Source organism: Doryrhamphus excisus, linkage group LG23, assembly GCF_037039965.1.
Source record: "Doryrhamphus excisus strain RoL-2023G ecotype Guam linkage group LG23, RoL_Dexc_Guam_v1.1, whole genome shotgun sequence".
Lineage (NCBI taxonomy): Eukaryota > Metazoa > Chordata > Actinopteri > Syngnathiformes > Syngnathidae > Doryrhamphus > Doryrhamphus excisus.
Window position 1 is genome coordinate 803821 of NC_136379.1, and position 27638 is coordinate 831458.

Here is a 27638-nt window from a genome sequence, read left to right on the forward strand (position 1 = left end):
CAACAATGGGAATAGAAATACTCACACAGTCCAGAGTATACAGTATATACTGTATACAGTATGCAAAGTATTTGTATTTCCAAGGGGTATATTATGCATGATTAAAAGCTGCAGCCTTTACAGTTTGTGTGAACGTGGGTTTGTTTATTTGTAAAGCTGCAGTTCTCTCAGGCAGCTGCAGTGGTGCTGCTGCTGCACTTGTGCTCTCCTCAGCATGATTTGCATGTCAAACTGCAGGGGGGATGAGAATACATGAGAATACATGATGTTGATATAGTGTGCTATACTGTATGAAACTGTATTGTAATATACTTTTCATTAAGGCTCCCATAGAAAGCACATCATGGTTATAAAAAGGCTGAAACACAAAGGGATGTAAGAAAAGATTGACATGAGGTGATGAGAACCTGAGAGGAATACTTCTGTGAGGTGATGGAAACACGAGTGCAGTAGTAAAGTCAAGAGGACAGGAGATCAAATGTTTCCAAAGGTAGTGAGGACAAGAGAAAAAGTTCCAAATGGTGATGAGAAAATGAGAGAAATAATTATGTGAAGGGATGAGAACACAACTGAAACAATTGTAGGCGGTGATGAGGACATGAGAGATAATGTTATCGGAGGTGATGAGGACATGGTGGGAACAATTCTAGGTGGTGAAACAAATATGAGAGAACCCATTTTGTGAGGTGATGAGGACATGAGAGAAACAATTGCATATTGTGATGAGAATATGTTGAAAATGTTATTGAATGTGATGAGGACATGACTCTCAACGACAAGAGAGACATAGTTCTATGACGTGATGAGGATCTATGAGATAATGCTATGTGGTGATGTGATGAGGATATGACAGGCAATGTTATAGGAGGTGATGAAGACATTGTAGGTGGTGATGAGAATATGAGAAAAATGTTGATGGCACGTGATTTGGAGATCAACAATTCCAGGTGGTGATGAGAATATGAGAAAAATGTTCATGGCATGTGATTTGGAGATCAACAATTGTAGGTGCTGATGAGAATATGAGAAATAAATCATTTTGACAACATAAAAATAAGTAATTCTGACATGTGACGAGGACATCAGGGACGTATGTGATGGGATGAGGACAGATGAGAAACAAAAACCTGAGAACATGAGAAACTGATGAGAACATGAGAAACAATTCTAGGTTGTGATGAGAATAGTGTAGGCGGTGATGCACAGATGAGAAAGAATGTTCTTGGAGGTGATGATATGATGGAAACCATTCCATGTGGTGTTGAGGATATGAGAGAAAATGTGATGAGAACATGAGATAAATAATTTAGTGATGTGATAAGGACACAAAACCGTAGGTCTGTGGTGTGACAAGAACATGCGAGAAACAACTATAGCTGGTGAAAAATGAGAGAAATTCTGTGAAGTGATGAGGACATGAGAGAAAGAAATGTTGGTGGCGATGAGGGCATGAGAAAAAATTCATGACGCGCAATGAGAACATGAGATGAATAATTGTAGATGGTGAAGAGGACATGTTGCGGGAGTTGATGAGAACATGAAACAAATCATTTTGTGGCATGATGAGAAGTGATGATAGACATAGATTTGTGATGTGATGAGGACCTGAGGGGCAATACATGATACGTACATGATACACATTTCGGTTTTTCTTCCGTCTTTCATGATCTGAACTCAAAGATCCATGAGCAAAATGGTTTTGTCATGCGATGAGGACATGAGAGAAGTAGTTCACATAGAAAGGGTGGACATGAGAGAAAGCATTATGTCAAAGGTGATGTGATAAATACACAAGAAAAATAATGTGATGACAACACAAGATGAAATATTTTGTGTTATTACTTATTACACAGAGAGTAATATGTATGATAATTTATAAATACAGTAAAGAGTACAGTGATTATTTAAGTACATATTATATAGTATACCATATATTAATATTCCAATACAGCAAAGCACTGCTGAAAATTGTAATATATATTTTTTGTGTGTTCGGTTTGTTATATATGTTATGATGCATGAAAAAATACGTACGATTGATTGAAAAACAACTGCCATCCACTCTACTACTGTATTGTGGTTGCCTCAATATAATGTACACAATCGCAACTTTGGAGGGGTGGCTCATATATAAATAACACTTTATAAACGAATCCTCATTTTTTATTAAAAAGGGATCAGTCATGCAGAGTCAGAAAGTTTCAATACATCTAATCAGCACCTATGTGACAAATTGAAACATTTCCCGCCACAGTCTTCACCTCCGGTCAATATTTCCCCCCCCCATTGCGGCTGCGAATGGTACAGTCCATAAAGCAACCACACTCCCGCCCCCCTCTGCCTCACTTTACGGCAGGTTCACTCTGGTCGCACCGCGGCGGGAACGCAGAGGAGATCCGCCGTGTGACCACCGGGATGCGGTCGGACTCATGAGCACGTCTCCTTCCCGGATACCAGGAACCGAAGGCTGTCTGCCTTGCCTTCCCACGCCCACGTTAGGAACAAACAAGCTGCGTGGTAGAGGATTTTGAGGCCCAGTTTTTTTTTTAAACTACACTGAGAAGAAGCGGCTGTCAGTGGCGGCTCTACTAACCAGCCGCGGCCGCTTGACAGGTGCCGTCGCCCGGCATAGTGTGTGGAGATGCCGCCCGTCCAGAGAACCATGTCGGATCTTCGAACTCGTGCAGACGGTACGTGTATTTCTCTTGAAACTCTGCGTCATGCATTGTGTTGAAACGGTGCTGATTTCCTGCCGAGTGAAATGTAGTAACGTGTCCCCCAAGATAAAAAAAGTCTCCAAGAGTGGATGCCATATTGCTTCATGATATCATGCATTTCTCTTGAACACCTGTCACCTTTAACACGACTTACTGCACACCATCTAAACCGGAAGATGCCGTCTTTATCTTCAAAAACACATCCTCATTGTTTCGCTGTCTGTGAAGTGATGCCTCTCGAAGTGAAACAAATGTAGCATCCATCTGACCTGGTTCTTGGCCATGCAGACGGGGGATGCCCATCACACCGCCAGCCGAGCATCCCCTGCACCTCAAGCCTGACAGCACACCGACAAGCATCCACTCACTCTCATGCACAGCATCGGGGTAGTTTTCTCTGACGTTTGGGACAGAGAAACAATTCTGGGTGGTGATGAAATACCGTATTCAACTATTATCATGTGGACATGCAGACATGATACTAGGCGCTGTCGAAAACATGAGACAAAAAGTGAGGAAGGCATGACTTGTTATGAGACCAATGCTTTTGTGATGTGGGAGGAACTATTTGTGGTGATGAGAATATGAGAAGAAATAAGTAATTCTGTCATGTGACGAGGACATCAGGGACGTATGTGATGGGATGAGGACCGATGAGAAACAAAAAGTGGTGATGGACCTGATGAGAACATGAGTAACAATTCTAGGTTGTGATGAGAATAGTGTAGGTGGTGATGCACAGATGAGAAAAAATGTTCTTGGAGGTGATGATATGATGGAAACCATTCCATGTGGTGTTGAGGATAGGAGAGAAAATGTGATGAGGGCATGAGAAAAATAATTTAGTGATGTGATAAGGACACAAAGCCATAGGTTTGTGGTGTGACAAGGACATGCGAGAAACAACTATAGCTGGTGAAAAATGAGAGAAATTCTGTGAAGTGATGAGGACATGAGAGAAAGAAATGTTGGTGGCGATGAGGGCATGAGAAAAAGTTCATGACGCGCAATGAGAACATGAGATGAATAATTGGAGATGGTGAAGAGGACATGTTGCGGGAGTTGATGAGAACATGAAACAAATCATTTTGTGGCATGATGAGAAGTGATGATAGACATAGATTTGTGATGTGATGAGGACCTGAGGGGCAATACATGATGCGTACATGATACACATTTCGGTTTTTCTTCCGTCTTTCATGATCTGAACTCAAAGATCCATGAGCAAAATGGTTTTGTCATGCGATGAGGACATGAGAGAAGTAGTTCACATAGAAAGGGTGGACATGAGAGAAAGCATTATGTCAAAGGTGATGTGATAAATACACAAGAAAAATAATGTGATGACAACACAAGATGAAATATTTTGTGTTATTATTGATTACACAGAGAGTAATATGTATGATACTTTATAAATAAAAAATCATTGTGTAATGTGATGAGGACATGAGAAACCATTACATAAATGAAATAATGATAGGTATGAATAGGTAATTGGTTGTTATGTGAATACTACAGAATAGAATAGACAAGTGAATGAGGTATCAAATTGAAGTTCAAGTCATGTAGATCAGACTTGATTTAATTCAACTTGTTAATTAATTCATTATTAGTTCAACCTGAAATGCTGGTTGCACTGTATTCAAATAAAATGTGATTAATTGTGGTTTACTTACTTACTTACTTACTTAGCCCTCATTCCTTTACAAAAAACACAGGAATCTATGAAAGTTACCTCCACTGTCCAGTATCCAGGTATTTATTTCACACTGGTTGAATTTTTAGCTAAAAAGTTACTCAATTGTTTTGAATCATATCATCCTTGAATTGTATCGGCAACCATGAATCAGGATATGAATGGAATCATTATTAGAACCTTTATTATATACAGATGTGACAGAATTTTGATGTAATGAGGACATGAGAGAAATTGTTTGTCAATACAAGATAGATCATTTTTAGGATAGGACATCAGGGACATTGTTCTTTGAGGAAAAGGTGACATGGTGATGTTTTTTTGTGACACGAGAGAAACAATTCTCTGGCAAAAGGATTTTGGGATTGATGAGCCAATCCCAGGGCACATATAGACAAACAACCATTCACACTCACATTCATACCTATGGACAATTTGGAGTGGCTAATTAACCTAGCATGTTTTTGGAATGTGGGAGGAAATCGGAGGAAAAACCACACATGCACAGAGAGAACGTTCAAACTCCACACAGACATGGCAGAGAGTGGGATCGAACCCAACTCAGCCGCCGTGCTGCCTTTAATATTAATGCGATTAATACAAATATATTTAGATTTGGAGTGATGATGACACGAGAGAAACAATTCTCGGTGGTAATGAGGACATGAGTAAAATCTGTTTGTGATGTGATGGAAACAATTTTTGGTGGTAATAAAAAAGATGTTTTATTGAAGGACATGAGACAGAATTATGTGATCTAATGAAGCTATAAGATCTATGACATGAGAGAAACAATTATATGTAGTGGTGAGGACATGAGACAAATGGTTTTGTTAAATGAATAATGCATGAAAGACATTATTTTGTGGGGTGATGAAGACGTCATGAGAGAAAGCTTTCTCAAGAGGGAAAATGAGCAAAATGGCTATGTGATGTGATTATTGCAGAGAATGTAATAATAAGAGTACATGACATGCAAACACTGGCTAGCCTGTTCCAGCTCAACGCTGACAGCACACTAACAAGTGTCTGCTACACACACACACACACACACACACACACAGACATACAATCCACCTATTGTGTCTTTCTCTCTGCGACCCTTCACTGCACCAGTAACTTTCCACTGCATCCTCTTGCAAAAGATGCTAGTAAAGGTGCGTCCATAAAGTAATTGTTTAGACTGATGTGTGTTTTTCACCAGATTGGACTCGTACTATACTGCAGACGTTGTGTGTTTTATGATGTGCTTCATGTGTTTTGTGTCTTACCTTGACCTCCAAACTCTGTGGACAGGAGCAATAACTTATCCGCAGGGATCAATAGCATGTCATATGGTCCATACAGCTGATTGCACTGTGTTTGTTTCTGTCTGCTGGTGTGATGACTGCAGGCTCAAGTTGTTTTTTTGTTTGTTTGCTTTGGCTCAGGGCTGGGCAATGTATGCCCAAATGCAAGCTATTTTTTGTGTTTAATAGTACTTCATTTATTACTTTCTTATTTGTTTTGGTGCCATACCGACCCCTTAGATCAGGGGTCTCAAACCTATGGCACGCGGGCCAAATGCCGCCCGTGAGACGCTAGTTTGAGGCCCCCACCTCGATACCAAAGTTTAATGTTGAAATGACAGCTTAAAGCCGTGTGCACACCGGACACAATTAACATGATTTTTGCCCCGCCCATACTGTTAACCTGCCCTGTTTTGCTTTGGATTAGCAATGAAGCTAAAGGCTTATGACGCTGGCTACAAATAAATGCAGGAAATGATTTGGAATAAAAGGGAAAATACACGTCAAGATAAAGCATCTCATCAAACATGTTGTTAAAGTTACCACGCTGCTCCCAGATGGAACCATGCTAACTTGCTAATTGGGTCCAATTATTAAGTTTCATTAATGTTCATGTTAAAGGTTAAATAACTGTTGATACTGTACATTTGAATCTGAAAAAAATAATTTCTCTATCAGATATTTTGGTGTGGAAAACCAGAACCAAAGTACTGAAAAAGTGTAGGGTATAGCAGAAGCGAAAGCATTGAAGATAGTTTTTTAATTGATTTTTTTCCAGTTTTTAATAAATGCGTTTTTTGTTGAAAACCTGTTGCAGCCCAGCTTCACCCAGAACCTAGCTTCGGTGGCCCCCAGGTAAATTGAGTTTGAGACCCCTACCTTAGATGTTCATCTTGTTCCATTCATAGCTTGCCTCTTTCTCCTTGTTTACACTCGGGGGCAGCTGTTAGCTTTGAGCACCCCTTTGCTATGCGGAGCAATCAGAGATCCCCACGGAGATACAGAGGAGGAGAGGCTGAGCGTGAGTGAACAGCGAAAAAGACAGTATAAAGGTTGCAGTATAAAGACGGTATCAACCATGTTTATGGGAGGGAATGGCAGTAACCCTGCTACAGGGAGACTACCTCGAGAGACTATGAGAGATCCACAATCCTCAAAAAGGTTCACCTCATTCAGGACGTGTGGGCTGTCTTATGGGGAATTTGGAGTAGCCACACAGTCAGGAAACCTGAGGTTGAATCAACGCTTGGGCATCTCTGTGTGGGAATGTTCTCCACATGTTTACGTGGGTTTTCTCCGGGTATTCCGCTTTCCTCCTACATTCCAATTGATTGTTTGTCTATATACTATACTGTATATTGTTGGTTGAAAGGGAACAGTTAACACATCTCAAGTGTTTTGATGCTCAAATGTCACATGGATGTGAGTCCCAATGTTTTGTTGTATTTAAATTGTATTATCTGATTTATCACAATGGGATCCACATGGAGATGTTTTATGTGCTGGAGGCAATTCAGTGCTTTATCTCATGTTACACATTGTTGTGCTAACCGAAAAAAAATCATATTGGGGCGGCACGGCGGTTGAGTGGTTAGCGCGCAGACCTCACAGTTAGGAGACCAAGGTTCAATTCCACCCTCGGCCATCTCTGTGTGGAGTTTGCATGTTCTCCCCGTGCATGCGTGGGTTTTCTCCGGGTACTCCGGTTTCCTCCCACATTCCAAAAACATGCTAGGTTAATTAGCCACTCCAAATTGTCCATAGGTATGAATGGGGGTGTGAATTTGTCTATATGTGCCCTGTGATTGGCTGGCCACCAGTCCAGGGTGTACCCCGCTTGTCGCCCGAAGACAGCTGGGATAGGCTCCAGCACCCCTGTGAAAAAGCGGTAGAAAATGAGTGAATGAATATCATATTGGATCGGAAGGGACATCCCTGCTAAACATGTTAGAAAAGCCCGTTAGTGGACCTTATTAAATGGTGCAAGTGCACCTCATGTTGTCCTTAAGTACTGAGGTGTTCACGAGCGTTTGCATCTCAACTTGCTTTTAGGCCGCCTTTTTAGCTGCTAATTACAAGGCAATTTGTCATCCGTCGTCAGCAGCACAACAAAGATGTTTTTTGTTATTGTTACCGGAGACCTACACATTCTACTGGAAGAAAGCTAAATAATTCAACACTAATATGGCTTCAATAGAAAATTGATGCTGCTGCTGCTGCTGAAAAAAAAACAACACACAAACTGTTGACACCAACTGTCAGGAGTGTCCTTTATTTTTTAATCAACGCAGTGCGCCAGGCAGGCCTCCCATCTAGAGAGGGCAACCCTCTCTACCGGGCTTAAAGCCTAATCCGTCAGCCGCCTGTCCATCAGCGCACACTTCAGAGCCTTGCCCACCACGTGCTGCACGGCCCCGCACGGCCCCGCACGGCCCCGCACGGCCCCGCACGGCCCCGCACTGCCCCGCACTGCCCCGCACTGCCCCGCACTGCCCCGCACTGCCCCGCACGGCCCCGCACGGCCCCGCACGGCCCCGCACGGCCCCGCACGGCCCCGCACTGCCCCGCACTGCCCCGCACTGCCCCGCACTGCCCCGCACTGCCCCGCACTGCCCCGCACTGCCCCGCACTGCCCCGCACTGCCCCGCACTGCCCCGCACTGCCCCACCGGCCTGTCTGCACCTCCGTTATTGTGGGCTTTTTCATTCTTAGTTTGCTAAGAGGATCATGAACGGGCAACTTGTAGCATTTTTTGCTCAATTAAGTCCACATTGTGGGAAATCCACATGTGTAAAATGTGTCCATAAAATTCTTGTTTTTTTCCATAGATTGCTGAATGGTACGCGGTTATACAATATTCCCGACTATTGATTGTCAATACCTGCTGCTGCTCCTTTAAAGGTGATTGACAGAGGCCGTGCGTGTTGAAGCAACGCAGATGGCGGCGTTGGCTCGCACGCTTATCTGCCAAATCCTCTCTCACAATTGACACTAAAGTGGCGATAGGCAGGTAAGCTGTTTGAGGATAAAAGCCATCCAATGACCAAATGACTGTTTTAGTTCACGGCTGCTTTTTCAGCATCTGTTTACTTTTAAAAGAAGCAAAGTATGATTTTAAAATCAGACTTTTTGTTGCATTCAATGTTAGAAATCAGCAATCCGGTTGGCGACAGCCCCAAAGTTCCTCACTCTCTCTGCTGATGGACTGAAGTGTTAATTGTGCTGCCTGTGCACCTTCCAATGCATAAGCAGCAGGACGACCGCCTCAAGCTTGCATGTGCACTCGTGTGGTCGGGTCTCTGCAGAATGGAGGTCAGGCGGAGGTCAGATGGAAAGGTGTCGTCACCTGGCAGGTGGGCAGTCTGCGCCAGAAGATTAACTCACCGTCCTTTGTTTGATAACTTTTGGAATATTTTAAGTACCTGTCCTTGTCTCCGGATGGACGGGTCAGAAATATTGCAACACAATGACTTTTTCCAAAAGCAGGTGCTGTAGTGGTTGCTGATTGGTTGATCAAATGTACATGTATGGCATTATAACGTTAATTCATTCATATTAGTTGACGTCACTTCCTGTTGACAAGGATGGACAAAAACTTAAAAACTCTGGCGGCAAAGCCAGAGCTTGTGGCTAGCTAGCTGGTGGCTATACTAGCTGGTGGCTAGCTAGCTGGTGGCTATACTAGCTGGTGGCTATACTAGCTGGTGGCTATACTAGCTGGTGGCTATACTAGCTGGTGGCTATACTAGCTGGTGGCTATACTAGCTGGTGGCTATACTAGCTGGTGGCTAGCTAGCTGGTGGCTATACTAGCTGGTGGCTATACTAGCTGGTGGCTATACTAGCTGGTGGCTATACTAGCTGGTGGCTAGTTAGCTGGTGGCTATACTAGCTGTTGGCTAGCTAGCTGGTGGCTATACTAGCTGGTGGCTAGTTAGCTGGTGGCTATACTAGCTGGTGGCTAGCTAGCTGGTGGTTATACTAGCTGGTGGCTAGCTAGCTGGTGGCTATACTAGCTGGTGGTTATACTAGCTGGTGGCTAGTTAGCTGGTGGCTATACTAGCTGGTGGCTAGTTAGCTGGTGGCTAGTTAGCTGGTGGCTAGTTAGCTGGTGGCTAGCTAGCTGGTGGCTAGCTAGCTGGTGGCTAGCAAGCTGGTGGCTAGCTAGCTGGTGGCTAGTTAGCTGGTGGCTAGTTAGCTGGTGGCTAGCTAGCTGGTGGCTAGCAAGCTGGTGGCTATACTAGCTGGTGGCTATACTAGCTGGTGGCTAGTTAGCTGGTGGCTAGCTAGCTGGTGGCTAGCAAGCTGGTGGCTATACTAGCTGGTGGCTATACTAGCTGGTGGCTAGTTAGCTGGTGGCTATACTAGCTGTTGGCTAGTTAGCTGGTGGCTAGCTAGCTGGTGGCTAGCAAGCTGGTGGCTATACTAGCTGGTGGCTAGTTAGCTGGTGGCTAGTTAGCTGGTGGCTATACTAGCTGGTGGCTAGCTAGCTGGTGGTTATACTAGCTGGTGGCTAGCTAGCTGGTGGCTATACTAGCTGGTGGCTAGTTAGCTGGTGGCTATACTAGCTGGTGGCTAGTTAGCTGGTGGCTAGTTAGCTGGTGGCTAGCTAGCTGGTGGCTAGCTAGCTGGTGGCTAGCAAGCTGGTGGCTATACTAGCTGGTGGCTATACTAGCTGGTGGCTATACTAGCTGGTGGCTAGCTAGCTGGTGGCTATACTAGCTGGTGGCTATACTAGCTGGTGGCTATACTAGCTGGTGGCTAGCTAGCTGGTGGCTAGCTAGCTGGTGGCTAGCAAGCTGGTGGCTATACTAGCTGGTGGCTATACTAGCTGGTGGCTATACTAGCTGGTGGCTAGCTAGCTGGTGGCTAGCTAGCTGGTGGCTAGCTAGCTGGTGGCTATACTAGCTGGTGGCTAGCTAGCAACGGTCGGTGTTGACAAGGCGTTGCCTAGCAACCACAACTATGCGTAGATCCAAGGGGAAGGGTTCACCCCGTGGACAAAATAGTGAACCTCCCAGCCCAAGTACCTCGGATTGAGGTGTACCTGGGACCTCATGTAGCTCGGGCCGAAGCACTCCGGGCAAAATTATTTTCTACCGCTTATCCTCACGAGGGTCGCTGGGTGCTGGAGCCTATCCCAGCTGTCTTCAGGCGAGAGGCGTAGTGGCATTATAACATTTTAACAAAAATAACCAAGCTAGTGTTAGCTTAGCTTGCAGTATTTACAGTATTATATGCCACAATCTTTGATAAAAGCAGGCTTCGCTACACATCCTAAATTAAAGCCTAGTGCTCAGCCACCTATTAGTCATCTCCACATATGGGAGCTGTATGTTAATTCTGTTTTCATACAATTCTTCTCATTGCAAGACACATCTCATTAGCATTAAAGCTACAGACACAAATGGACATGTTCCCAAAAACCTTTTTATGAGACTAGTATAATAGACGAGCATTAAACACAATGTATTCACAGCCCCCACATTCGACTGCACTCATATTGTTTATCAGTGGACATGGCTGAGAGAACTAATGACGGCTACTTTATATGAAGGTTACAGTAAGCCAAGAGCATCAATAACAATCCACTGTCTGTTTCTGCCTCGTCTGCCCCTCCCATGCCCTCCCGGCATTGACCATTCATAAAGTTGCTGGAAAGCCTCCCGTCCACGCTCTCATGCTAATCTGAGGCGGGCCGGCCTCCGTGATGTCACAGATAGCCCCAGCTGGCCGTGTCATCTCATCTCCCTCGGCCATCCCGCCTAGGCCCGCTGAGCCTATGGTGGAGGGAGATTAATCCCACAGCTGCCCTGTTGTTGCTGCAAGGGCCGGTTACAGCATTGTGATCTGATAAGCGACTTATCCATGTTGCTGTAGCTTAAATTGAGGCAGTATTTATGCCCCTCCTGCAGCTCTTAACCCACCATTCACAAATGGTGATGATGACGGTATGGTGGGGGGGCGGAGGTCTTCATGTCTGGACTGGGATTCCTATGAATAGACTGTGGCTGCTCTGTCCGATGAAATATTTATCCGGCATAAAAGAATCATGGGAGAATCTTTCTTCAGTGGCAGATAAAAAAGATGCCAAATGTGGATCCTGTTTCCCAGATATCTGCTAGGCGTGTAATGGTACACCGTATTTGGTACCCACTTCGGTTTTAAGGTTTCGTTTGTTTTGGTTATAGTGAAGTAACAATGCCAGATATAAAGTTGCTTAGCTTTTGTGTAAACTGCTTGAATGATTATTAAAATTCATCCATTCATTCGTTTTCTTCCGCTTTTCCTCACGAGGGTCGCGGTGGGTGCTGGAGCCTATCCCAGCTGTCTTCGGGCGAGAGGCGGGGTACACCCTGGACTGGTGGCCAGCCAATCACAGGGCACATATAGACAAACAACCATTCACACTCACATTCATACCTATGGACAATTTGGAGTGGCTAATTAACCTAGCATGTTTTTGGAATGTGGGAGGAAACCGGAGTACCCGGAGAAAACCCACGCATGCACGGGGAGAACATGCAAACTCCACACAGAAATGGTGGAATTGAACGCTAACCACTCGACCACCATGCCGCCAACTAATCTTTAATGAAATGAATATTAAAAAGCCGTAGCGTTTCAGTATGTGGAATCAAACTATGGAATGGATTGAGTAAGACCCTCCAACAATGTTGTTTTACATTCAGACTCACAGATCCTGGCTTGGTACTGGTTGAGTCTATTTTGAACATCACATGTTTACACTTGCCTGAGTCAACATGTCCAAAAAGGAGTAGGTAGAAGTTGATCTTCCATGTTTTTGTTGCATCACACCAACTCGCCCCAGGTGCCCCCCTCCCAGTATTATTATTGTTATTGAATGAATCCTGTGGCAGCCTCGTTCTCGCCAGATCACGTGCGGCCTCGTCGAAACTTTATTGACCAGCTGACTTGCGGTCATTAGTGCTTTGTTCTCCATCGCGGCAGATACATTGGAGTCTGGCAGAACACTGGGAATTGCTCCATATGGATCTTTTTGCTCACTGGGTCTTAGTCGGGGAGGTGGTACTGCATTTCACAGGGGCCCTACCCTTCTTCTTTCCTGGTATTGGATCCCAGCGGGGGACTTCTGACCACACCTAATTAGTCAAGGGTTGATGGTTGGCTCGTAAACCGTCACTGCTCAGAGCTGCATAGCGATACGCCTCCATCAACCGGGTACATGCTAATGATTATCAGCAAACAATTACATTCAATTAAATTCATCAGTTTGTAGAATTTTCTTAAATTGTATCCAACCACAAAACCGCAATGAATGAATACAAAAATTGCAATAAAGTATTCAATCAGCGATGTAGCTGAGGGACGACTGTATAAAAGTCTGACAAGTTAGGAATGTAGCATTGACTGCTAATACGGTGGAGTATGAGGTCGTCATTGTCGCTGTCACGGCTGCCATTTCATCTTGCTCGTGTTGACGGCCGTGGCAGCCATCACTTCCCACCCCCACCATTTTGGCCTGACCTGCGCTAATGCATTATCACCCAAGACGTCATAAATCTTACACGCCGATGGTTTGCTCTTTCACCTGTTTGATCTGCCCATGATGCGCCAAAAAGGGATTATCCTTCAAGTGGTCTTACAGTATCTGACACCCATCACATTTCACCATTTTGTTATATCTTCTCAAAGGACAATGCTTTTTAAAGTTTTGTTTATTGAGAAATTGTACTGTAATAAAATAGTAGGGATCGACCGATATGTTTTTTTGGGGCCGATACTGATGGCCGATTTTGCTTGGGCCGATATTTGTAGCTGATACTGCTTTTGCTCCCTCAATTTATATGAAAAAACGACAATGATAACAAATATTACAGGTCTAAATTTTTAACAAATATTTCTTGAAATGTAAACACTGAACACAGTAGGATTCAGCTTTTTTAAACACACATTTAAACAGCATTATCACATCCTACAGTATGAATTGGCCCTGTACCCTAGAAAGCGCCCATGAACGATACGGGAAAAGGCCCAAATGATACTGTGTCAAAGCCCAGGGCAGTGATACTGATAAAATATAGAGTTGAACCATGTCCAGTATCAGCCCCCGTAGCTGTCCACTCAGAGCGCGCTGCTCTGGTATCGTGCCCGTGAAACAACCAATCAGAGAACAGCGCACGAGCGTGAACACACACTATAAATATTCCTAGTGCTTCTCCAGTCAACAAAAAACCCAAACTTGATTAATGGAACTTTAATTGCCACACATTGATAAGATAAGACTGTTGATAAAATATTATTGTTGAAATATTTTTGCAATTATTGTGTTTACATTGTTTACATATAATACATGTAATAAACTCAACATTTTCTGGAAAAACAAAATGGTCTTTTGATGAAATAGTACGTGATAATAAGCTCATGATTAAATAGTATGTGATAATAAGATGATCACATGGTTTGTCTGGTATGATACTGATTGATACTGATACTTGGGGGCATGATACCTGGCCTGATACAAGACAAACCATGTGATAACCTAGAATTATCAACTTAAAAGGAATAAATATTCAACCATGTGCAAAACATTTCTGTCGTAGTTTAAGTTCTATCTAGCATCGATGTGATGACTGCTCCTCCGCAGTGTGACGCGCCCCCCCGCCCCCAACCGCCAACAGTAAAGAATGCAAATATGGGCCCACCGATGTATGGGCCCACCTTCTAAAATAGGTTGCTTAAATGTGAGATACTCTAGTTACTTTTCAGCTCACCTCAGGATATTCTGCCACGTAGACACAAGAAGACCAGCATATGTTATTTGCTGGCTCACTATTTTCCCACTGGGCACCTTCTCCCTAAATATTGGCCCCCTCGAGACTCCGGTTCCTCTCTGTTGTCTGTTGGCTGACACAAGCGATAGTCCTCACACACCGCCTGCACGCAAACATCTTACGACACTGGCTGGCATTGAGCCTTCCTCCAGAGGCTTCCCCTCTTGCGTTCTAAGTCCCACTTGTTGTTCCTTCCTTTTTTCTCTCGTCTAAACGGCCACCTTGCTACATGGGACCTCCCATTCTTGCTCTTCTTTATTGATGAGCGGTTGCAGCTAATGAAATTAGTGCAGTGGAACAAAAAAAGGCACAGAGATACACCAAAGGGACAGGAAGGAGAAGCTCCTACACGGACCTCCATGGCTCAGCACATTATCCACGGTGATTAGGAAGTGGTTATTTTCAGCCAGGGAGATTCCGTACCGTAAAGCCCTCTGCAGGCTGGATACTGATGAGGGTCTATTTTTAGCACAGAACCATGTCGGACTATACGGCCTTTAAACTCACGTCAGTATAGTAGCTGTAGGAAAACCAGCCCATCCGGTGGCCATAAGATTGTGACAGTGCTGCTCTTGAAGTCATTCTACGCTTGTGTCTATGTCTGGAAACTCCCCCCTCCCCCCGATGGCTGCCCCCCAAAGCTGTAAACCTCGGGGACACACTAACTGCATTAGTAAAGAGTTCTTACAGGCTTAATATAATGTGACGCTTTACCTGAAAGCTGAACAGCTAAGTCTGTAAAAGCGAGTTAAGCAGCAGCAATGGCAGCCGCAACTGGTGCAATGCAGTACCTGGCAGGGGAACACACACACACACACACACACACACACACACACTCCGGAGCACCGGCGGGGGCTCATTCACAACACAGAGACACAACATCAATCACAGTCTTGGCCAGGCTTTCCCGCTTCAAGCCTCTCCGGCTGCTCTTTGACGCCACGCCAGCTCGCTCATTTCGTTCGTGTGTGTGGACACTAATTCCTTGATCAACCAAACTTGACTTTCACCTCAAATCTGTGATTATTGACATCATGTCGACTGTGTGAGCAACACCGGAGCCTTCTCATGAGTGCTCCAACTGAAAACCATCGACTCACTCGCTTACTTTCGGAACTCCTCATCATTCTTTGTTTTCATCTTCAGCGCGACAAAAATGCCACACATAAGCGTTTCCATCTTGCATCTCGGAATGTGTGCCAGTGACAGTTGGGGAATGAGGTTGGGAACAGATAAGCTCCCGCTTGTAGACAGAGCAGGCTGGGATATGGTTGGCTGAATCGATAAAATGGCAGCACCCTGCTGCACTATGGCTGAGGTGTCTTAAATTGATTGATTATCGATACAGAGCTTATTTATCCACACTTTTAGTGCTCCCACTAGAATGTATTGGAAGTGTGGATGGAAATTCTGTAAACTGGCAGCTCGTTGGCAAAGCACCATGGCTGTATATTAATAGCGTAGTGAAGTCTGCTTTTTACTTTCACTTTTTTAACATAAGAAGGGACCTTTCAGCAAAACCGCCTCCTGAAAAATATTCCCGTGTTTGGTTAGTCACGACCGTCAGGGCTCGACATTAAAAACAAAAATGACTTGCCCATGGGGAATCCTTAAGGTGAGAACTACTTGCCCCAACTTGTAAAATGAAATGAAAATGTTGAATATATTTAGCATCGATATATGCTGATAATTCATCAGATAATAAATAAACTGATGCATTGTATTTGGAGGAATGTCTGAAACATATGTTAACATGGCATGCCATACTACCTTGGTACTACACATGGTAGTCGTAGTAAGCAGTGATATTTACAAGTTGTGCACCACAATGAAACATTATTGAATAGACACATTTGCGTACTAGTAAAGTGTTTTGAATCCAGGAAAAAATGCTCAATGGTCAAACAAAGCTACATCACACATACAGTGCAGCATCCCCCCCTCCCCCCCCGCCAAGTATGACCGTCCCAGTCCTTTTGTCACCACGCTAATCCAATAAATCACCTGCGCTGAACTGACGTCTGGGTGGGCTCTTGCGTAACGAAGCTGTATAGCCGACCCGTGTATCCCCTAGTGACCAGATGACTACGAGGGGGGGGGGCTATTTTTAGCCCCTGAAGCACATGCAGGGCGAAGATGGTGGAGCGCCTGCCTGTCACTCCTGGCTAAATCCTCTTCAGTGCAGCTGAGAGGATCATTAAAATAACAAGAGGTGTAAAGTAAGATTCAGGGTTTGTGTAACAGCGGAGAGAAAGTGAAAGCGGTAAGGCGAGAGTTAGTCAGGATCAGAGAGGCAAGAGTGACACGTCTCGGATGGGTTCTCTCCTTCCATTTGAAACTTATGTGCACGTTTCTTTGTGCGCTTGTGGAAGCGAAGCTGGGCCTGTCCTTGTCCTTGGATCACCTGACACCACCAGCATATAGGAGGAGGTGGGATTCCAGAACAATACTTTCCAGAAGGCTGTTTGACCTTTCATTCGTTTGGATTGCGCAAATATTTTCCTCGTAAGACGTCATGGAAATAGAATTGGTCAAACATATACTAATATTTAACCCTTAGATGCACCAGTGACTGGACCCTCCACTCTTCCATAAGTGGCTCAAAAATCACCCGTACTAGAATCAATGCCTTTTTATGACAATTTTGCCATTTTGGTTAGGAATAATCACTTGTATGATATTTAGTATTATATTTAGGACCACACAAGAATGATTTCATGTTAGAAACATCTTCATTTTTCACTTTTTTACATCTTTGAAAAAGAAAATGACCCCATACAACAATAGAAAATGTGAGGGTCCATTGTGTGTTGCATAAAGATAAGTTAAAAATGTGAATGGCATGATATCAAAAATATTTTTTTGAGGAATACCTGGAATATGAAATGATAACAATTTTTCATTATGAAGATATTTCAAGAAAACAACCTGACCGGGTCATTTTTGACCCACTTATGGAAGGTTGGTGTCACAATCCGCATCGCCTCCTGTGTGACAGTTTTGTGTTTCACGTTGTTTGCCTTAGTTCCTGCTTTCATGCTTTTATTTTGTTGTTCTTCCTGTGTTGGGCTGTCCTGCGTTTCGTCACTTTTACTTTCCCGTTCTACGCGCACCTGTTTCCAATTTGATTCTTGTATTTAGTTCAGCCAGGTGCGTCTAGTTTTTGTTGGTACTTTGTTGTTTGTTCTTGGTTCTTTGCTACGTGTTGCATGACAGTGCTGCTTTCGCCTGTTCCGAAAATAAAAGAAAGCTAAGCTTTTACCTGCACCATTGGCTTCATCTCTGCATCCTGGGGTCGCATCGCAACACCCGCATGACGAACCGTGACAGTTGGGGTAAACACAAACACAAAAATTTCTTAAAATGTATAAAATACAAGTTAAAAATGTGAACGGCATGATATCAAAAACATGTTTTTTGAGGAATACCTGGAATATGAAATGATAACAATTTTTCATTATGAAGATATTTCAAGAAAACAACCTGACCGGGTCATTTTTGACCCACTTATGGAAGGTTGGGGTAGTAACACAAAAAATTCTTAAAATGTATAAAAGATAAGTTAAAAATGTGATCCATAAGTTAAAAAATCCATCCATTTTCTGTACTACATGTCCTCATTATAGTTACAGGTAAGCTGGAACTTTTTTGGGTGACACTACACTATACAGTCTATGATAAATGCCTAAAAATATCCATATCATACTTTTCATGATGTCATTGTTGTATGGTCATATCACCTCGTACTGAAGTACGAGATGTATTATTTAAAAAAACAAAAAAACAACCTTAAACTGTATTATGGAAAACAGGAAGTGAACAAATGTAACAGTTAGTGATTGTAAAAGTACCAGATGGAGGGGTAGGATTTAATAAGCTTTGCTTCTTCCTACTCCTTTTGGACATGTGGAACTGGGAACTGATTATGGGATGCATTCAATTGTAATCTGATGCATGTTCAAATGAAATAAAACCATGACCATTACTTTTTAATATTGATACAGTATCATGAAACGAAGTATCGCGATATATCGCCGAAACGATATTAAGTATGATTTCATTTAATGTCACTAATTTAACTCACCTCACCAAAACAGTTTGCAAAGGTTTTACATTTTGCAGTCATTTTTTTTGTTTTTCCATTTTTTTGTTCGGTAAATATCCTGGAGTTGTAGACCTGGCTCAGGTGTCCCTCTGTGATTTCTTTGGGCCCTTTTTCCACCTCAAATGAAAATGTTTGCTAGTGGGAACAAAAACTCGATTGTTCATGTTTTTTGCCAAGGCCACTGAGACTCTTTTGGTTTTCGTAGCTGCCTGCATCCCACTCTGTTGAACCTGGTGGGAAGCGGCACTCACTACCCATCCAGGCTTCATTTATGTCCAGATACTTGGCCCATGCACTGTATCGACACCAACACCAACATTATGAGTGCAGCATATATGATTTTGGTCCATACAAACTAGTGTTGTCTACTGTGTACCTTTTCTGCTTTATACCTGTATACTTTTTTCTAAATTGCCATTTTTTCCCCATCCTTTTAGGTTATGAAAAGACGGAGGACACGTCAGAAAAGACATCTCTAGCAGACCAGGAAGATGCCCGACTGATATACCTTAACCAGCCGCAGTTTACAAAGTTTTGCAGCAATCGGGTCAGGTAAGAATCTGTCAAAGCAAGCATCAAACAACCCCACCGTGTAGACCGGGCTATTATCTTTTCCGACACAGTAACTTTAGTGCATTTAGCTTAGTTACCACCAAATTTGGTAAACACCCTTACGGATCTGGTATCAGCAAGATTGGTTGAAAAACATGGCCGCCATCAAGTACAATGTCTTTGCAGGACACGGGCTGGACAGTAACTCATTGACCTTTTATCTAATCACGATAAAACTAGGATACTTCTATTACATGTATGCTAGTGATGTTCTGAGTGCAACCTATAGGGGGCGCCACAAATGCGGAGCTCTATACTTTTCCCGACTGGTTAGCTGAAATAACAGAATGTACTTGAAGGGCGGCTATTTAATTTCAATGAAATGTTGAGATTGAAGATGCTACTTGGTAAAGTCAGCACTTCTCCACCGCGACCGTCTCTGCCTCTCGGAGGATGGCGCTGCTTTTAGCATTAAAGGTCAAAAGTGTCAGGTCAGGTCTCTGTCAGGGAATATTACTGTTGGCATTCTAGCGGCACGAGTTCTACATGTGCTTACACACACACAGAACATGAAACCGAAACGCAAGCATGCATAGAACATAAAAAAAGCGTGCAGCAATGGGTTTAATATGTTGTTTTGAAGTTGTCGTTGTCCGTGAAACACCCATGATAAAATACAAAGGGAGCATGAAGAAGAAAATATGGACACCAGCACATGACCCGCATGAACTATCACGCGCTAACCCTTCAATAAATGATTTCTACTTGTTATCACGACACCCTGCTGTTACGGAGTGCATGTAAACTGGCACGTCAGCATGCCATTTGCCACGCACTGGATGCTATGGGAACACTTCCAGAGCTAACTGGTCCAACCAGTTGGTCACTGTCACAAGGTGTTTGTGTGTGTGCAGCTGTGTTTACCTTGGATCAGGTGGACGAGGATGCACTCGTGTTTCCAACACAATTTGCTCATTTTGTTACTGACAATTTAAGAAGAAGTACATTTGAAACACTTCTATGCTAGGACTACGTTATGCTAGCCATAGCATTTCAGTATGTGGAATCAAACTATGGAATGGATTGAGTAAGGAAATCAAACAATGCACAACGATGAGCCAATTCAAGAAACAATACAAGCAGTTGATGTTTGCTAAATACAAGGATGAAGAGTCTTGAACCAGTCATGATGTGCTATATATATCACTATATTGACACGCACTATGGTACCCATTATGGCATTGGATGCTCATATCACCCAGTACTTCGGTAAGAGGTACATTATAAAAAAAATGAAAAAAAAAAACCTTAAATTGTATTATGGAAAGCAGGAAGTGAACAAATGTAAGAGTTAGTGATTGTAAAAGTACCAGATGGAGGGGTAGGATTTAATAAGCTTTGCTTCTTCCTACTCCTTTTGGACATGTGGAACTGGGAACTGATTATGTGATGCATTCAATTGTAATCTGATGCATGTTCAAATGAAATAAAACCATTACCATTACCATTATAAACACCTTCATCATGATCTATTACTACTACTACTACTACTAGTAATAATTAATAGGCCTTCCATGGCACCTTATGTGGCAATGGTTCCCAAACTTTTTTGCAGCAGCCCCCCCAGAGTACGGGGTGTACAGCCCAGTGAGCGTCACTGTGTTGTGGGTTGCAGGAAGGGAAAATCCACCTGTGCGTCTAGTCTAGCACAGGTGGTCAAACCACGGCTATGATGAGGGGGATGTAGGGGGAATAAAAAAAAATGTAGACGTAGCCACAGCTGCGGGAGAACACACTGCTGGAAATATACTTCTCCTAGCATATAGAGCAGCAGTGGTGATGATAATGATGCCTGCGTTTGCGTGAGAGACAAGGAAGAGTATGAAAAGTGGATGATTTTGATGGGCTTGTTGGTTATCGTGGAGACAGGGCGCTGAATATTTCCGATGCAATACGTACTTAATGTAAAAGACGCCTGCCGCTTTAAGCATTAATTTAAGAAAGGGTTTCAAATAGAGGGTGATAAGGACAAACTAAGAAGCCAAAAATGTACCACTTCCACACAGAATAGGAGTAGAACTTTTTTCACTGTGTTAAGCTGGAGTTACATCTTGACATACGTGTTGCTATGGTACATGTTATACGTGCTTCATGTAGGGCTGGGTATCGATATTATACAAATATCAAGCTTTACTCTAAGCATCATATCAAAACCAACAATATTTTTGATATTGACTGAATTTGCGGGCTGCACGGCGGTCGAGTGGTTAGCGCGCAGACCTCACAGCTAGGAGACCTGAGTTCAATCTATAATTTATATAGGACTATTATTTCCTAGATATAGCAGCTTCAAATATGCAACAAATTAATTTGTAATCATAATGTTGTATGGGCACGGTGGCCATGTAGTCAAATCGGGAATCCTGGGTTCGATTCTCCTTTTGGGCATCTCTGTGTGGAGTTTGCATGTTCTCCCCGTGCCTGCGTGGGTTTTCTCCGGGTACTCCGGTTTCCTCCCACATTCCAAAAACATGCTAGGTTAATTAGCCACTCCAAATTGTCCATAGGTATGAATGTGAGTGTGAATGGTTGTTTGTCTATATGTGCCCTGGGATTGGCTGGCCACCAGTCCAGGGTGTACCCCGCCTCTCACCCGAAGACAGCTGTGATAGGCTCCAGCACCCCCGCGACCCTGGTGAGGATAAGCAGTAGAAAATAAATGAATGAATAAATATTAGTTTAATCTTGGTATAATATTTGAAACATTGCTACAGTGGTATGCTGCACTTTGCTGTAATGGAAACTTAAAGGAAGTGCCTCATTCCTTTTGGACACCGCCAGGAAATAATTCTCTGCTCTGTGTTTTCAATTCTTTTTTCCCTTTCCGTGTCAGAAGAGGAAGTTGGCGGTAATGAGCACCACAGTGCTGCCCCATGAGATCCAAGGCTAGAACTGAGTACCAGTAGATAGTACTGCACATTGAGTGATCTTTTAGGCAGGATGAGAGTAGTACTGAGAGATGGCCATGATAAAGCCACGGCTTAAAGGCTAAAGCATCAGTCAGATTTGCCACCCACCATTTCTGCGCTACCTCCAGGGAGAGACCGGAGCAGTCGTTGTGCATTAGCGCTGTCAGGCTTAGATGTCCTTATTGCAGGGATTTCATACTGTAAGTACTCAACAATATGGTAAAGCAAGAAGGTCAGAAGCCATAAATGTAAGCGTACTGCATGTTCCTTGTCAGTGCTCTGCCATAGTTACCTACGTATATATAGTTATAGTTATAGTTACCTAGACTCAACAGGCTTAACTTTCATGTCGTGTTTAAATGTAAAAACTGTTAACTGTGGTAAAACATCACAATAACAAAACTTGCTCTGTTGAGCGTAGAGATGATTAGGTCCTTAGATGAGTCAATGATTGTCAGCCACATTGATTTTTATGTGATTGGGATTTTAGGGAGAACTGATATGCCAATATTGTCAAACTCTCAATTTCTGATGCCGATATCACCCGATACACCGATATCACCCGATACACCGATATGTGTAGCCTGACGTATCTCCTGTGGTGCAACAAACACATATATGTTGTATACAACTCACCTCTGAACTGCCAATGTCACTTCCTGTCCACATGTCGGGAACATTTATTGCAACACACAAGCATGATTTAGTCTTAAAGAATGTTTATTTCATATCGAGAAAGCTCTAATCATGTTAAAATCACATTTAGAAGGTTGTAAATTGGTTTTCTATGCTATGAGTCTTTTGATTTATCAATTTATTATTATTATATTGATTTATAAAAGAAATCCTACCTTATTGAAATTCACTTTTCACAGGAAGTGATAAACAAAGGAGAGAAAAAGGCGGATGGTACGGGAGTAAAAAAAATACCAAAATGCAAGATGAAAATGCAATCGCCGAGGGTGGAATTGAACCCGGCCTGCGCGCTAACCACTCGCCGTGCAGCCTGTGAAATTATTGTTATTATTATATTCATTCATTTTCGGAGCCTGTCCCAGCTGTCTTCCGACTGGTCGCCAGCCAATCACAGATCACATATAGACAAACAACCATTCACACTCACATTCATACCTATGGACAATTTGGAGTGGCTAATTCACCTAGCATGTTTTTGGAATGTGGGAGGAAACCGGAGTACCCGGGGAAAACACACGCATGAGAACATGTAAACTCCACACAGAGATGGCCGACGGTGGAATCGAACTCGGGTGTCCTAGCTGTGTGGCCTGCGCACTAACCTCTAATCACCGTGCAGCCAAAATGCAATCAACTGCATACAAAAAGCCTTTTTTACACACATAAACATACACAGGCACACACTCATCACGTCTGTTTGCTGCATGCTTCATATGAGGGGAAAAGTTGCACCATCTGGTGGCCAAATATAAAAATTACAACTTGAAACATAGTCCAACTTCCTAATTTTGACATAAAAGATTGTATTGTTTATGTTATAAATATTCATTCATTCATTCATTTTCTACCGCTTATCCTCACGAGGGTCGCGGGGGTGCTGGAGCCTATCCCAGCTGTCTTCGGGCGAGAGGCGGGGTACACCCTGGACTGGTGGCCAGCCAATCACAGGGCACATATAGACAAACAACCATTCACACTCACATTCATACCTATGGACAATTTGGAGTGGCTAATTAACCTACCGGAGTACCCGGAGAGTACCCACCCGCACGGGGGAGAACATGCAACCTGCACACAGAGATGGCCGAGGGTGGAATTGAACCCTGGTCTCCTAGCTGTGAGGTCTGCATGCTAACCACTGGACCACCGTGCAGCCCTATGTTATAAATATGGGATATTTTTGGTCTTGTGGAACCAGGGTTTGCCTTTTTGTGTAACTTTGCCATTTCAGGACATTTTTATTCCATTTTTTTATCCTCACCTATATTCAGTCAATGTCTTGAAATGTCTCCAGGATCTCTTGGAGTGTTCGTGTACCATACCATAATATATCAGTATCTTTTTGTCCGTAAACAAGCTACAAACAGTTACCTTTTGGAGTCCAACAATTTGATTTGTAGTTGCATTAGTGTAGATTGTACCTTGAGGGACTCAAACGGTGACAGTCAATTGCACTCAAGACAAACTGACTTGTCTTGAGTGCAGAGAAACAGGAATTTGCTGAATGAGACAGAGCACCGTCGTTTTGGACTTTTTTTGACCTCTCCTTATGTTTGACAGGACTCTTTATCAGACTGACATCACATCCTGTCGTCGTTTGAACAAGGCTTTCTTTGCTGCTGTCATTCTTTCTACTCTACCTGGACTACGCAACCTGAATGATAGATTTGAGTTGGATAAAACGCAGTTATGCTCCCTCCTTGTAGAAGGCTTGGTGGGGAGGGTCTCCTGAGAGTCTGCTGCGATATGTGTGTGTGTAAACAAAGCATTCCAGTAGCCTGGCATGCATACGTCCTCCAACCATCCCACCTTTTAACTTGGTCCCCCAGCCTTCATATATCAACATCAGCCAGGTCCTCGGCCGACCTAAATAAACACACACCACATGAAGGGCATATACGATACACATAAATATACAAGAAATATACAATAAAGAGATTACTAAAAATCAACCAAAACAGCGAAATTTGACAAAAAAAGCAATCATTTCACGAGAATAAAAATGCAATAAAACATTACAAGAGTGATGTCAGTTGCATGGCTGTAGAAAATGAATGAATGAATGAAGAGTAATGTCTTAAATATTATAGGAAAAAATAGTAATATGAGAAACAAACAAAACAAATAGTTTTAATATTACCATAATAAATTCAAATATTATGATAATAAATAATAATTTCACAAAAAATGTACAACAAATGAAATATTATTTTTAAAGCAAAAAAGTATTATGTAAGGAGAAAAAGTATAATAATATTAATATTATAATATGATATATATATAATATAATAATATATATAATATTATATTAATATTATATAATAATATAATAATATATATAATATTATTATAATACAAAAAAGTATTATGTAAGGAGAAAAAGCATAATAATATTAATATTCTAATTAATATAATATTATTATAAGCATTATAAGCATACAAGCATAATAATATTAATATTTAATTAATATTAATTAATTAATATAATAGTTATATATAATATTATACTTTTATATTATATAATATTGTACTTTTTCTCCTTACATAATACTTTTTTGTATTAATATATTATATTATATATTATATTATATATATTATTATATTATTATTATACTTTTTCTCCTTACATAATACTTTTTTGCTTAAAAAATAATATTTCATTTGTTGTTGTGTAGAAGAGAGATCATTTGTTGTATTATATTATATTAATATTAATTAATTAATATTATAATTAATATAATAATATATATATAATATTATTATACTTTTTCTCCTTACATTATATATATATATATATATATATATATATATATATATATATATATATATATATATATATGATTTTTTGATGATTTTTCAGTCCGCAGCTCTCTCTATGGTAACATAAGGCCCCGCCTCTATTGTCATATTCTTACTGCAGACACTTGTTACTTAAAGTGCCTGAAAGGCTTCATCGGAGCAAAGAACCAATCAATGTAATTGATCCAAAAACATTCCGTGCCTCGGAAAGATGATGAAAATGCCTTTTAAGGAGAGTCGGCCAGCCAGCACAAAAATGAAATACGGTGAGCAAAATAGTTCCTCATTTAGTGAAAGTTGATTTAGTCACACTTGCTGACTCCTAATGAAAGTATGTTTTTGGCCAAGACACTTTAGTGTTATTTCATTGGAGCGGTGTTCCACTGTCCCACTCCCACTCATGTTCATTTCGCTGAGAGCACCAAACCTACTTACTACTTTACTATTTGTTGTTGCTGTACTCAAAGTATTTCTCTGACTCCCACTGCGACACATTTTATATCCTGTCCTGTGTTATACGTATCCTGTTTGCTACTGTCTCACAAAAATTACAACCAAAAACGCTTTACCATAGAAAATGATGGCTTTGTTGTATTATTACTGTGTTGTATTATTTTTAAATATATATTTTCTTACATAGACTAAAAGTTGATAACATTTGAAAAACATTTTAATTGTTTTCATTTATATAATGCTACATTACAAACACAATGAAAAGAATTACTCTTTATATTTTAAAATGAAAACCTGTTGGTATTCTTATTTATTTTATTATAGTAAAGTATGGAATTATGGTATTATTATGGTATGCATTTCATTACATGTTTTGTAAAATAAAAATAAAAATAATCTTAAATATGATAAAAAATATATTATTAAATATATTATTAAATATGATAATATATGATTGCTAATGTGATTAACAAATTAATGATATTTAATAAATGATTAGAATAAATGTTAAATATTATTAATTAAAAGAAAATACATTTTTATTATTACAAATAGAAAGGTTTAATGTGTGTGTATGTGTATATATATACTGTATATATATATATTTTGTAGAATGTATATGATCTCTCTTCTATACAACAAATAATGACCATTTCAGGAAAAAAATGTTTATATAAATATATATTTATATATAAATATTTTTTTTATATTTATATGTAATATATATGTAAATATTATATATAAATGCATATAATAAATATTTATATAAATATATATTTAGCATATACATTTATATAAATATAAAAAGTTATTTATATATAATATATATATATATAATTTATATATTTAGATATATAAATATATATTTATATAATAATAAATAATAATATCATAAATATTTATATAATATATATTTATATATAAATAGATGTATCTAAGAATATACTTATATATATACGTATGAATATTACAATGAAATAAATGGAATAACTTGTTATATTTCTTCCTTCCCTTCCAGTACGGCCAAGTACAACGTCCTCACCTTCCTTCCAAGATTCCTCTACTCACAATTCAGGAGGGCGGCCAACGCCTTTTTCCTTTTCATTGCACTTTTGCAGGTAAGAATGACACAACTTCTACTGATATACTGCAGTACTACTGCAGTACTTGAATACTATCAAGCGCGCGCACAAGCTATCCGTCTTTACAAATCTTTTCTCCTCACCGCTTTAATTGCATCTTTGCTGCCATTAGTATGCAAACGGCGGACTGTTTACGTTGACCTCGACACCGTTTCCAAAGGTCATGTCTGTAATTTCTTAGCATATACTCTCATAAAGACACACACACATACACACAAACGTTATGTTGCCTTAGTTATGAATAATACATGTAATACTATGTTCCGTTAAAAGGGAACTCAATTTCCCTCCTGGCCCAACAAACTTTATGTCACGTTGAAAATGTATTAGTTACAACGTATTACTGTACTTACAGTCCTTTTTGTCTATGTATATATTTATTTTCAATATTTTTCTGGCTATCTT

At 41.2% G+C, this 27638-nt stretch overlaps 1 protein-coding gene across 11 annotated transcripts in view; it reads left to right on the forward strand.

Annotated features, from left to right (window-relative positions):
* Nucleotides 1-2306: 2306 nt before the first annotated feature.
* atp8a1 (ATPase phospholipid transporting 8A1) overlaps nt 2307-27638 on the forward strand; it is a 119894-nt gene continuing 94562 nt past the window's right edge. For all 11 annotated transcript variants that reach the window (XR_009130232.2, XM_058076632.2, XM_058076633.2 and 8 more), the window contains exons 1-3: nt 2307-2690; nt 19060-19174; nt 27110-27209. Coding sequence is in view for 10 of the 11 variants with exons in the window: in XM_058076632.2 (XP_057932615.2) it covers nt 2642-2690; nt 19060-19174; nt 27110-27209 (264 nt within the window). In the remaining variant the exon portion in view is untranslated. The remainder of the gene's footprint in view (nt 2691-19059; nt 19175-27109; nt 27210-27638) is intronic.